At 37.8% G+C, this 13,164-nt stretch overlaps 1 protein-coding gene across 2 annotated transcripts in view; it reads left to right on the top strand.

The window, feature by feature from the left end:
• Positions 1-266: 266 nt before the first annotated feature.
• The window catches only part of dip2cb (disco-interacting protein 2 homolog Cb), a 39,689-nt gene continuing 26,791 nt past the window's right edge, over positions 267-13,164 (top strand). For both annotated transcript variants that reach the window (XM_079818834.1, XM_079818833.1), the window contains exons 1-4: positions 267-617; positions 11,550-11,621; positions 11,710-11,814; positions 12,975-13,100. In XM_079818834.1, coding sequence (XP_079674960.1) covers positions 539-617; positions 11,550-11,621; positions 11,710-11,814; positions 12,975-13,100 — 382 coding nt within the window. In that variant the 5' untranslated portion in view covers positions 267-538. The remainder of the gene's footprint in view (positions 618-11,549; positions 11,622-11,709; positions 11,815-12,974; positions 13,101-13,164) is intronic.

Raw genomic sequence — 13,164 nt, 5'->3', positions numbered from 1 at the left:
TAAATATTTCAGTGCTGTAATGATATTAATTGTAATTGTATTATCTTTCTTACACTCGTCTCATAAAATAGAAGAGAATCGAAATTCACTGAGATGGGGAAAATTTCAAAATAACTCCTATTGACGCATATCGCCCGGGGCGTGTTTAATGGCACTGTAGTTCGTTATATCTTCACACAGATGCCGCTTTCCGTTACAGTCGGTGCGCGCGCGCACTGACGCTCTCTTCTGCGTTTGAACGAGTACCGAGGTCACGTGAGCGCGACGGCAGCAGTGGGCACAGTGGCACCGCAGTGGAAACACGGGCAGCTTCGCTGCTGTGCACCACTACAATTTGTAATCAGAAGGAAGCCGAGCGTAACCGAAAACCGAAAAAACCCAACCGGTTATGACGGGTCTCCAGTAACGCTTCTGCTCGCTGTCCATCCGCGCTCACACTCATGCGGTCTATTTTTGCACCGTGAAATACACGTTTGACAGACACCGTGTGCTCGTAAGACACAGAGAGGCACCGAGGCTCGGATGTGTTGGAGTCGCAATGGCAGACCGTGATTCGTTACCGCTGCCGTTGGAGGTGCGCGCGCGGCTCGCGGAGCTCGAGCTGGAGCTATCAGAGGGTGAGTAGCTGCCCGTTTGCCCGGTCAGAAAGAGAGAAAGTGAACGACAGAAGGAGAGGTGAACGGGTCAGCGCGCTCGATGCGTGTATCAGATTTATTTAAGTGAGCGCGTGTTTACATTTGCAGAAACAGACAGAGCGGTTCCGGTGACCTTGGATGAGGACATAAATGCATATTATAAGACATTTTTTTATACGTTGCTGTTGGGGTGTATGAAGGGAGATGTGTCTTGTGGAAAGTCTCCCTCTCTCACTCACTCGCTCTCTCATATTCTGTTTCCATTCTCCATTCCAGTGAACTGTTCATAACACGGCCACCGCCTTTGTGAATATATAGGGCACGTAAATCGGCTATAAGTCAAGCTGGTGTGTTTAAAGCATTGGGATATTCATCTGGCTTTCCTGTTTGTTGTGCATTTTGCACGTAATGCGCTTGCTCGTAAAGTTTGAAGCACCCAGTGCATCTCTCTCTCTCTCTCTCTCTCTCTCTCTCTCTCTCTCTCTCTCTCTCTCTCTCTCTCTCTCTCTCTCATATTATATTATATTATATGAGAAACCCATATGATATGAAATACTCCTTTGATAACTTAAATATACAAGTATGCAAGTATTCAAAATTCATGTTAGTCATAGTAAGTCATGGGGCCAGTGAAAATATTTTTATGATCACCATGATTTTTGACCAGACTTGACAGGTCAACAAACTTTTCAAACTTAAAAATATAAGTATCCCTTGTGAGGGAATCCTTCGTAAACTCAAAAAGGTTTTAAAATGAACCTATATTGAAGAATGAAGTAAAAAAGATATAAAATATTTTTATCAAAATATTCCCTTTTATTTTCACTATATTAAAGCAAAATTATTATTTTTTGTATTATTGTATTAAGTTAACTGTATATGTTTTTAAAACTAATGTTAGAATTAGGGCTGTCAAATTGATTAATCGCATCTAGCATAAAAGTCTGTTTATATAATATGTGTGTTTACATGTGTGTGTATACGTACACATTTATAAACACAAACTTTTATGTTAGATGTGATTTATCGCGATTAATCGATTTGACAGCCCTATTTAGAATATAAGAGAAACTTCTACAATAGTAATTCAAATTAAATGTATAGCACTTTGCATAATAAAGCTCATACAACAAGTGAGCAAAGTAAAATGAAAACAGTTTTTGACCAGACGTACATTGCAAGAAAGGCGAGGTTAAATTCAAATTTTTCACAAAACTTTGTGAAAAAGTTTTGCAAAATGATCACGTTTTGCCTGCGATTCCTATAATCTATGTAAAGCTGCTTGTATAAAAAAGGGAAAACTGCCTGTATATTAACTACACGAGAAATGGGAAAATAGTAAAAAACGGTTTTAGATGAATGTAGCAAGTCACCATTGCTGTAATGAGTGGGAACCTAATCCCGTTCATGAAGAAAGTGCTGCCGCATGGCCAGTTAGTGCAGAAGGGGGTCTGTGTTTTGTGGTTTATGTTTCATGCAGATTGCATCATTTCTCCTAACAGAGAGACCCAGAGAAGGATGATTCCCCTTATTAGGCCACATCTGCCGCCGTCCCTGTGCGCATGAGACAGCGTTCTGTTATTTTGTGTATTTCAATCAGATATTAAATAATCCATCATTATGTTTATTCGAACACAAACAGTTCAGGAGTTCAGAATGTTCCCACTGACTCCTGACCCGGTCCGATGAAGTGGTCTAGGATACTTAGGGGAGAGATGTTTCTCAAAATGCATTCGGTTTTGAGCTTTTTATTGTACGCTTCAGACTGCAATATTTCAACATGCATATATTCAACGAATAAATTAGCATGTGTGACATGTGCATTCATAAGCTTGTTGTATATTACAACATCCTATTTGTGTGTATGGATGGGGGCATCTGTTGTCACTGTTCTGTTGCTTTGGCTTCTGGCCTAGTTTCCACGCATTCTCTCATCTGATTGGCTTTCTTGCCACAGGCAATTGTTTCATTGGTTCACAGTCTCTCATGCTGTGTTCAGATTGGCTGTGCGGACAAAGGCTTATGGGGGCAGAAGTGTCATTCTGGAGGATTAGGGTCTTCATCTGATCAGAGTTACATATACTTACACTAATGCACTCATGCAGAGTATAATCTTGTATTTATGTGGTCTGAATTTGATAACTGACAAGTGTCTGTCGTAGCTTTATCAAACCGATAATATGACTTCTTTTTCTGTTTATGGCTTATTTTGTTTCCAACAAAATAATCTGGTTCTGTATATTCTAATCATATTCCTTTTGTGAGCAGCTTTATTGGAATTATTGCAAACAGGACTGTGTGTAAATATGGGTGTGTGTTAGAATGACACTTGTGTGCACAGGTGTCAATACGGTATATACATGAGGTTACTAGCGCAATTAACACTGTTTACATATGGGAGTCAGCAGGGCATCATGGTGTTACAGCAAGACTCATTGTACAAGCAATGAAAATAACATTTACGTTATAGATGCATCATCTAAACACATTGTACTTTGAGTCCAACTATATACAATGCATCAGTTCGTTGTTGGTGGTTAGTGTGTTTCACTTTTAGGTCAGATGTTGAGGAGTTATTCTACATTAATGATAAATGTTCACCCAAAAATGAAAATTCTGCCATTTGTTTCTCGCCCTTGTATATTTTTTCTTCACAAATGGAAATGTTATCTTTTCATACAATGAAGGCATGTTTTTAAGCTATTGTATGGCTTTGGAAGTCTTAGAGTATAGTGCACAAGTCAAATGGACTACTTTTATTATGCTTTTATAGAGCTTTTTTGTCATTTTTGCCGCTTGAAAGACAGTCACTTTTATTGAATGGAAAAGAGCAGCATGATCATTCTTCAAAGCCTTTTTGTTCCACAGAAGATTCAGGTTTGGAATGATATAGGGGTGAATAAATTATGATTTTTGGGTGAACCATCCCTTTAAAGGCGACGTGTGTAATTTTTAGATTTTTCATTAAAGGGTTAACACACACAGTTTCTGCCAATTTCATGTTAATCTTGAGTATCTATAGAGTAGTATTGCATCCTTCATATCTCCGAAGAGTCTTTAGTTTTGTCAGATTTATAAAAGACACATACGCTGTACCGATTCTTTCCAAAAGCAGCCGAGCTCGTGCAGGCGTGCAGTGGGCGGTGCTAAAGAGTCACGAGCAAACACACACACAATACATCATCGAATTATCCCTGGATAACTTTCGATTCACTACATATTTGTGTTGTTTACATTATATGCACGTACGCAGCGATTGCCAACAAAACACAGACATCACATTTGATGCTGTTTCACTCGCCGCTTGCGGTTTCGACTCATGACTGGGTTATTTTATCGCTGGGACCGCATCTTTCAGTTTCAAACGATCTGCAAATCCCTTAACGCTGGATTCTTTGGGAAGCTGAACAAGGTTAGCTTTCCTTCACAACCTTCTTTAGTGACTTTTCGTGGTCTAAAAACAAAATGACAGCGCTGCCAACGGCTTCCGTAACCCGAACGAATCGTGTTGAGGGGCTGCTCTGGTTGGTGTGCACACACGCTCATCCGGGAGAAGTTCCCATACAAGGAATTCCGCCCTTTATGACGTAGTACAGGGCCATACTCAAACAAAATCCTGAAGGAGTGTATTTGGAACAGAAATACTCCGTCATATGTCCAACACATTTTTTTTAAACTTGGCCATGTTTAGCATGAGACTTTTTAACAGTATAAATAAGTCAGAATGCATGAAATAGCATTAGACATCCCCGTTAATATTTTCTCAGTTGAATGTGCTGAAACTTTAAAGGTGCCGTATGTAATATTCATAGCAAGTGGTTGAAATGGGTACTGCAGTCCAAAGCCTAAATATTAGAGAGGGTTGTTTCTCCCACCCTCGCCCTCGCCCTCTCCTCCTCAGACTCGACCCTTGTTGCCAGATTGAGAACACGCAACAGGAACAAGCGCAATTGACAACGTAAGGCAAGATGACTTACGTTGATGAGTTGATTTATCCGCTATTTAATATGCTCCCGTTTATAGAGCTTTTTAGATGGATGGTGAGTAGGTGTGTAACAGTACACAAAACTGACGGTTCGGTAAGTACCTCGGTTTTGAAGTCACAGTTCGGTACAGCAATTTTACAAAATTGCTTTTCATTTATTTTTATTAAACAGTGGTTTACTGAAAATAAAATGGTGTCTGTCCTTAAATGAATTCAATTATAACTAAACGTTTCTTAAAGATAATGCTGTAAACTATAGGGAGCCCTTACTTGCATATTACTATAGTATAAAGGTTAACAACAGAGCCAAAACTATTTGCCTAAATTCAATTGCTATTTATTTTTAGATGTAGTAATCAACACTCAAATAACATTATGCAAACATGTAAACATTTTTATGACAGATTTAAAACCCAGACATCAGTAGCAGGTTAAGTAGAATTAATAAAGGCTAATATAGTGCATATATTTAGTGAAAGAGTTGATTTCTGTAGTGAACTAACAGCTGTGGACACTGAATGTCTTCTGAGGTAAATGTGATGCTACGTGACGTTGTTTACAAGCTGTTTTAATATTGACGTCTTTCCGCAGTTGAAACACTGATTGTGCGATTACACACCATATGATAAGTTTAAGTAAGCTGTAATGTATCCTCAACATACCTTAAGATATTAATTAATGTTTATTCTTTAGGAAGAGATGAGATGCCACGGCCGCTTGATGTGACGCTCCTATACAGTGATCAGTCACGTCGCATTAAAGAGCGTCAAAACGGCATTTATAGTTTGAATTTCGTGATAAAATGTACTGAATACTTAAAGGGTTACTTCAGGGATTTAGCATTAAGCTTTGTATCAGTAGAAACCTGGTAGTATATTTAAATTTTTCGTACTTTCCCCCCTCATATCCCCCTATATATAAATTTGATAAAATGATATCGTCATTTTGCGTCATCTGAGAATTTTTTGGCCAGAGGCTAGAGACTACAGCCAGTAGAAGGAGCTAGTTCCGCATGTTTTCAACCCGCCCATTGGGGTGGGATCTCACTCACAGAATGCCCGGCTCTGGCATTAATAACGGAGCGGTATGGAGCAAAGTTAGTGTTCAACTTTTCAAAGAATTCCTATGAAAGTTAAGCTTCCATAAGTATGATCTGATAGCGCGCCAGACTGGACACGTGTCGTGAATGATTGCCGCGGCCCGCGCTTACCTCAGCTCAGCTCTTCGTTCTTGTGATGAATGAAATCTGCCTTTCGTTCAGCTCACTCACACTTTTTTGAAAAGACACGTTAAATTTTTAACTGTAGTGTCTGTTCTCTAACTGAACGAAATTATTTTATTACTATGAATATCAAAACGACAGTGGGGTGGGGGCGGTGCCGCGAGAGAGATGTAAGAGATGTAATCAGTAGCCGTGGCTTTGGGAGTGGTCTCATAGAGCAGCGGAGCAAGTGCATTCTGGGAGTTGTTGTCTTTCATCCACATGAGACAAAAATACATTTTCTGTCTTTTCTCGGTCTAGAAGGCACCAAATTCAAAAATAATTTCACATTTTTACATAAATAACCCAGTTTAAATACACATTCATCTTCCCTGCGCTGTAGTACCCCTTTAATATGTCCGTGTGGGAAATGGGATTGAAGTATGTTCTGCGCTTAAAACAAGCTGACTGTTAACTGTTAAAGATTGCATTCAGAACCGTGCACCACCACGTGCACCGAACCGAAAGCCCTGTACGGAAACGGTTCGGTACAAATACGTGTACCGTTACACCCCTAATGGTGAGGCTTCTAATATATACCAATATCTGACCTAGTTCATTTGATGTCTTCGAATACCCTGTGTTTTCTGTCAGCTGGCAACCTGGGGTGTGTGAATACTATTGGGTAAATTGGCAGTGGGCGGCATCACGCAGATCAAAACAGACATTCCGACACATGGAGCACACATTTCAAAGTATCTAGCATTGCTTTTCAGAGAAACAACTGTGTGAACTCAGCATGTTTCCTAAATCTCTGCAAACATATCATGGTATTTTTGTGCTTTAGTACAGTCAAAAAAATTACATACAGCACTTTTAAGTAAACCATTTGTGGGTTTACTTCCTGAAGAGTGTAAACATTGTGGTTCTATCAATACTCTGTTTGTTTGGCCTTACTTAGCAGCATTAGCTCAACCAATGGCACGAGTTTGGTGGAGGACTACCTGTTTGACCGAATAATGGATGGTAGAGAAACCGGTTTGAAAGCAATTGTTATTTTTTCAAGTTGGTGTCATTTTAGGATGAGGCTTGTGGGTTAGCGCAGCCTTACTTTTCTGTGCTACCCATGTTGTACTAGTAAACATGACAGTTTAAACTATTAGAAGGTCATCCTGAGCAGGTAGTTCAGATTTGTTAGAGGTCCATGATTATGCAGCTCACCTTTATGCAGTTTGTTCCACACCTGTGACTTTCTTTTAAATAACTGACTGCAAAATGGGGCTTTCAAGGACACAAAAAAACCTATAAGTATCATAAAAAGTTTATTTCAATTCTTTTGAAGCCGTATGATACTAGTTTTACAGTATGTAATGAAAAGACTGAAATTCAAGTAATTTACTGACATCTTACCCTCCATTGGGCTGTTAACTGTTGTGACTGGAATGGATCCTTGAGAAAAAGAACTGTCAGTGAACTCGAGAATCAAATCATGATTTAATCAAAAATGAATCATTTAGTGTTATTTTGTGAACTGGATAAATTATTTGTTTAAAAAAAAAAAAAGATGAATCAGACATTCTCTGTTATTTCTCTCATAATGTGCCAACAAAAGCATTTCAAGATTTTCAATGAATAATGATGATTTCTGTCTGTTTCTCAAACAAAACCACTGTATGGCTTTAAAAGACTTGCAATATAGTGCATGGATTGTATGGATCACTTTTATTTCATTTTATTTTAGTTCATTTTGAAGATTGACATCCTTAGTCCCATTCACCTTCATTATATTGAAAAGAAGAGCTAGGATATTCTTCAAAAAAAAAGAGTATCTTTTCTGTTCCACAGAAGAAAAAAACAGGTTTGGAACAAAATGATGCTGAGTAAATAATGGCAAAATTATTCCTTTAAGACAAGATTCACCATTTCCAGGACTCCCATTCACCTTGACTGAACTAGTAAGCCATTCACCCTTATCTTTCCTGCTTTCATAACCAACTGTCTACTTGTACTACAAACAAAATTGTTCTGTGTTGCAGCCCAAGGCAGTTTGAAGCCTAAAACAAGATTTATTAGCTTTGTTTGGCTCTGTTGTAATGCTTTAACGTTCTTCTGGTGTAGTGTTGTGTTTTGAATATATTTTCTAAGAAAGTTTCGGTAAGAAAGGTTTCGGCCATGAATTTGAGTGTTGAATGTTATAGTGTACTATGCACAGATTCTGAATGTCGAGGTGCCAGTAAACAGGGTTTGTTGTACTGTAATTTCTATGGCCAGTGTAGCAGATGGACTATTCAGTGTTAAGCAGGTGTTTGGCTGAGAGAAGCTGCTCTCATTCATCTTTTGAAGAGATGTGAGTCTCATTTGGGATGTTTTTTCTTCCCTATTATATTGTCCAGATCAGGGATTCACTAACTTTTTTTGTTAGCCGAACCCCTTTTGCCTGAAATATTTTTAGGTAATATTTCAGTAATTTACAATACACTCACATTAACGGTTCTCTGATGTCGGTTAATGATCACATGACATGCAGGTCAACATGTATTTACATTTTTATGATTTATATCTTTCTTTCTTTTTAAAGCTTATCAAGTCAGGTTTGGAAAACCCTGGTTGGGAAACGTTCTTTAACATTCAAGTCTACGTTCACAAAGCTAATAAAAATGTAGAAATGGCACAAATTAAGATCTGTTACTGTTCTTTCCAATGGACCAATATGCACTTTCCAGCAATAAATATTTTTGTTGTATATGTAAATTAGCTCTGAGTGTTCGCTAATAGTGTTTAATACTTGATATGTGTATGTGTTTATTGGGGGGTAGTCATGGGAAGTTACTCTTTCCACAACTGCAGCTGTCCAAAAGCCTGTCATGATGCTATTTTTATTCATTTTCTCTCTCTCTCTCTCTCTCTCTCTCTCTCTCTCTCTCTCTCTCTCTCTCTCTCTCTCTCTCTCTCTCTCGCTCTCTCTCTCTCTCTCTCTCTCTCTCTCTCTCTCTCTCTCTCTCTCTCTCTCTCTCTCTCTCTCTCTCTCTCTCTCTCTCTCTCTCTTCCACACACACACACACACATTACATCTTACTGCCTTACTGTCAAAGAGATCAGCCATTTCTCTTTAATTATTACAATTATTAATGGGAGTTTTGTAAGAGTTGATGTAATCATAAATGTTGTGTTTTTAAAAGAAATTTAATACTCTCTGTCTCTAAAGAACTCCGTTCTCCCCTAATTTCCATGGTTTTGCATTCATCTAGAGCTTCCGGCCATCTCAGAGCATGCAGTGTGTGTGTGTGTGTGTGTGTGTGTGTGTGTGTATGTGTTTGTGTAAGACGTGACCTACATACAGTTTTATTATTCTGTTTATGATGGTGTTTGTTGGCATTAGTTTGGGTGGTTAAGCTCTCACCTGCTAGTCTTACATCTCAAAACGAGAAACCTGCAGAAGCAGAACAAGTTCAGAGAGATCATCTTCTGTATGACAGAAACATCATGCGGTTTTATGAATTAAGGGATTTCTAAAATGGATGGATTTGGGGTTCATTCAGGTTTGAAATAATTAAAATAATAGTAAATGTAATAGTTTTTTATCACAGTGATATGATTGAAGATAGTCTACTTGAGGGCCATCATGCATAATTTCACATGACTACTGATCTTTTTTTAGAGCTGAAACAAGCGATTATGGCAAATCATCATTTCCAGTTACACTCAGATTAATCATTTTGTTACACGACCCAGACAAAATGTCTAGAGTTTCCCTGAAGCTACGAAAGGAAGCAATTTGCACGTTATTAATAATTAACTATCAATAATCAGAGGAGTGTAAGGTCAGATGATTGTCACACCTTCAGTTAACGTTTTACTATTATACTGATTTTATGCATTCTTATCTTGATCACTAATGCAATTCAAACTCTCTGACGAGACACAGCAGTTCAGAAACTTTGACTGTGGGGGTATACCAGATTTTACAAGCTTGTCTGAGGTCCTTCTGCTGGGGAGGACTCTTTCTATCTTCATACTTTTAAACACTAGTCTATGTCAGCCATTTTCTCTATTTTTCTCAAGGAGTTTTAGACAAATCATTATTTGCCCAGTTTTAGTGATTCCACATTATTTAAAGGCTCATCTTGAATGGACCTTTTATTGCTTTAAACTTTGACATGATGCATTTCAGAAACCCATTTTTGCGCAACGGAGAGCTTTACTGTCGGCCGCTTTGAGCTCTGTTTAACAAGGTGTTTTCTCTCACGGTTCTGGCTAAATTCACACAGCGTTCTCTCTGAACCCAAGCATGTAAATCCCACGAGGTCAACTGTTTCTGAGAAACCTTGCATCAACAATCCTCCCACACTCATTTGCTCAGATCACATGCCATTACGTGGCAATTCTAATGATCCGATAACCTCAAAGCAACTAAAGCGTCGCAATGATATCTGCATGCTTTCTAAATGGAGTTAACAGCCATGTTTAGTTGTTTGCTTTTGACAAGCAACCGTATCTAATAGAGTGGCCACGGAGCTTGTGTTCAGTTGTGCGTATGTGTGCGGAAGCACTCATGAGAATGCATACGTTATCTTGGATTTGATTTGATTATGCGTGCGGCCGTGTGCGTTTGCTCAGGTTTCAGTATATCCATATGTTATCTTGTCTTTGTGCACATATTATGTAAAGCTCAGTGCAGATTGACCTAATAACCCAGTTTATGCCATGACGTTTCTGGTTTTCCCCTCCAGCTCTGTGTACAATCAAACCTTCTCTTTATTAAATGCGGAAATGTATTTAAAGTTCAGCTTTTTTCTTGTCTCGCTCCCTCTGATCTGATCTGAGTCTCATGAGAACATGGCCTCCATGTCTTCATTTCCTGCAGGTCTCTGGGGGGGGCCACCACACCTACGTTGCCATGGATATCATTAGTGATATTATTTTGGGATGCAGGGATGTCGCATGTACTAGTATACGTCAGCCACACTAATTCAGTCAACACAGAATCGTTCAGGAGAAGATTCCGAGTTTAAAACATTAATTTGAGAAGCATTTTGCTTCTTTCAGTAACTCTGTATTGTGTGTTGATTTTCTGAGATTGCATTATAATGTAATGTTATTCAGCTGGATTGGTGAATAATAGACGGTCTATAGGGATATTACATTTCATCTCTTGCATTTGAATAATCATATTACTATCTGACTTTTCATTTACACTTGGTCACGTAAATCTGTCTCCTAGGGTTGCGTTATTTGCAAAAAATGGAACGTTATTGTGATTTTAAAATGCAATAAGACTAATAATAATAAGTGCAATAATAAAATAATAAAAAATGTATAATTATTACTAAATATGCTATTGTAATATTTCACATAAAAAATTAGTATTTAAGAAAAATCCAATAATAATAATATATTTTTACAGTACAAATATTAATTGCAATATTAATATTTATGGCTGTCTTAATTTCCTCATTTTCAAACCTTAAACCATAAAGCCGTGGCTTATAATCACACTACGCCATATTGCAGTTATGTTTTGATTAATCATGAAGCCCTCTACAATATTTCTGTGGTATTTTGCAAATATGACAGAATTCACTTCTGTGATGATGCCAATTAGTGCAAGGCAGTGGAACTTTCAGTGGAGGGCATTTTATCTGCCTTCTGAGGAACTGCAGTGTCTGATGAAAAGCTGCAGTGATCATGGCAGTTTAGTTTGGTTACCCTTTATTTTTTTTTTTTTCAGGTGACATCACACAGAAAGGCTACGAGAAGAAAAGATCCAAACTTTTACAAGCTTACCTACCTCAAACTCCAGGTAACACACTTAACATACTTTACACAGCAGCATTCAGTTTGTTTTTTATTGTGTTGTGGCTACATTTGTCCCTCTGTATTTGCCGTAGGGGCAGAGCGCCGCATCCCTGTAACACCATCTTCATCATCTTCCTCATCCTCCCGTTACCAGCGGCGACGGTCCACTGGCTCAAGGGATGAACGTTACCGCTCAGGTGAGCTAGAAGGCACAGATTTACACAGACACACAATATGATTTTCAGGAGACATAATAATACAAACTCTTAAGGCAAAATTGCCACCGATTTTTGTTTGTAAATGAGTTCTTGTTTTAAATGTTAATAGCATATGATATAGTTACGTAATATAAGAGAGTAAGAGAGACGTTTTTTCCCCAAATATCAGCACAATTGAAAATTATACTGATTTTATACAACTGTCCAATAAACACAAGGTTGTTATTATTAAGTGACTTACATTTTAGACACAATACTGTCAATATTGTCTGTTTTCACCAACGAAAATAGTTCCAAACAAAGCCACAGCAGAACATAGCAGAATCCACATTTTTTTTACTAAATTTTTTATCATAAAGACAGTTACTTGTTCTGTTCCTGAATGAACCAGTTGTTTGAACAAATCGGTTGAATGAATGTGACTTGCCGACACATACTGGTGGTTTTAGTTTCATATTTAAAAGTTCATTTCATTTTTTCCCCCGTAATTTCATATTTCGATGTTAAAAATGTATATTTAAATGATTAATCTCATAACACATTTCGTAGTTTACATTTGCATATGTAATTGTAATTTCTTAAATGTAATCAAATTAGAATCATATTTATTTTATTGATTAAATGTAAGAATTTGACGTGAAAGGTGATGCATACATTAAATAAGTTTTGAAAAATATTGTCCTAATAAAGGTAAAAATTACCCTGGAAGTCAATTTAAAGGAAACTATACCATCCCCTTAATGGAAACATTCATTATTACATAAATTGTATGTTAATAAAATACTATACTTCTATTGTTGATAAAAAAAATCTAAATATAATTAAATAAAAAATAAAAAGTCCCTTTCAAAAGCATCTTTTATAATAAATACATTTCAGAAGGTTGTCTCGTATCGTCAGCATTGCAGAACATGGTGTTAGGTTTAGATGTAATCTGTGCCAGTGACAGTTTTTCCTGTATGGATAAACCACTGAATAAATAATCTCCCTAAATAAATCTCAAAACGGCTAGAAAAAGAGCAACTCTACTGAACTTTATTCCACACACACACACACACATACATAAACATAAGAAGCTTTTCAGAATGTTGCACTGTATATGTATAAAAGCTCTCTCTCTCTCTCTGTCTCTCTCTCAGATGTTCACTCAGAAGCAGTTCAGGCTGCGCTGGAGCGACACAGTGAGAGAAAGATGGCTGTGCTGTTGCCATCCAAGCGGCGGTCGCTCATCGGTCAAACCTCCATGGACACATACACACCTCCAGGTGTGTGTATGTGCATGTGTTTTGTGTGTGTGAGTGCCAGTGAGTAAGTGTATATTTGAGACTG

The sequence above is a fragment of the Gobio gobio genome (genome assembly GCF_949357685.1).
Source record: "Gobio gobio genome assembly, chromosome: 6".
In the NCBI taxonomy this organism is placed as follows: Eukaryota; Metazoa; Chordata; class Actinopteri; order Cypriniformes; family Gobionidae; genus Gobio; species Gobio gobio.
This window is presented reverse-complemented; position numbering and strand designations above follow the sequence as displayed.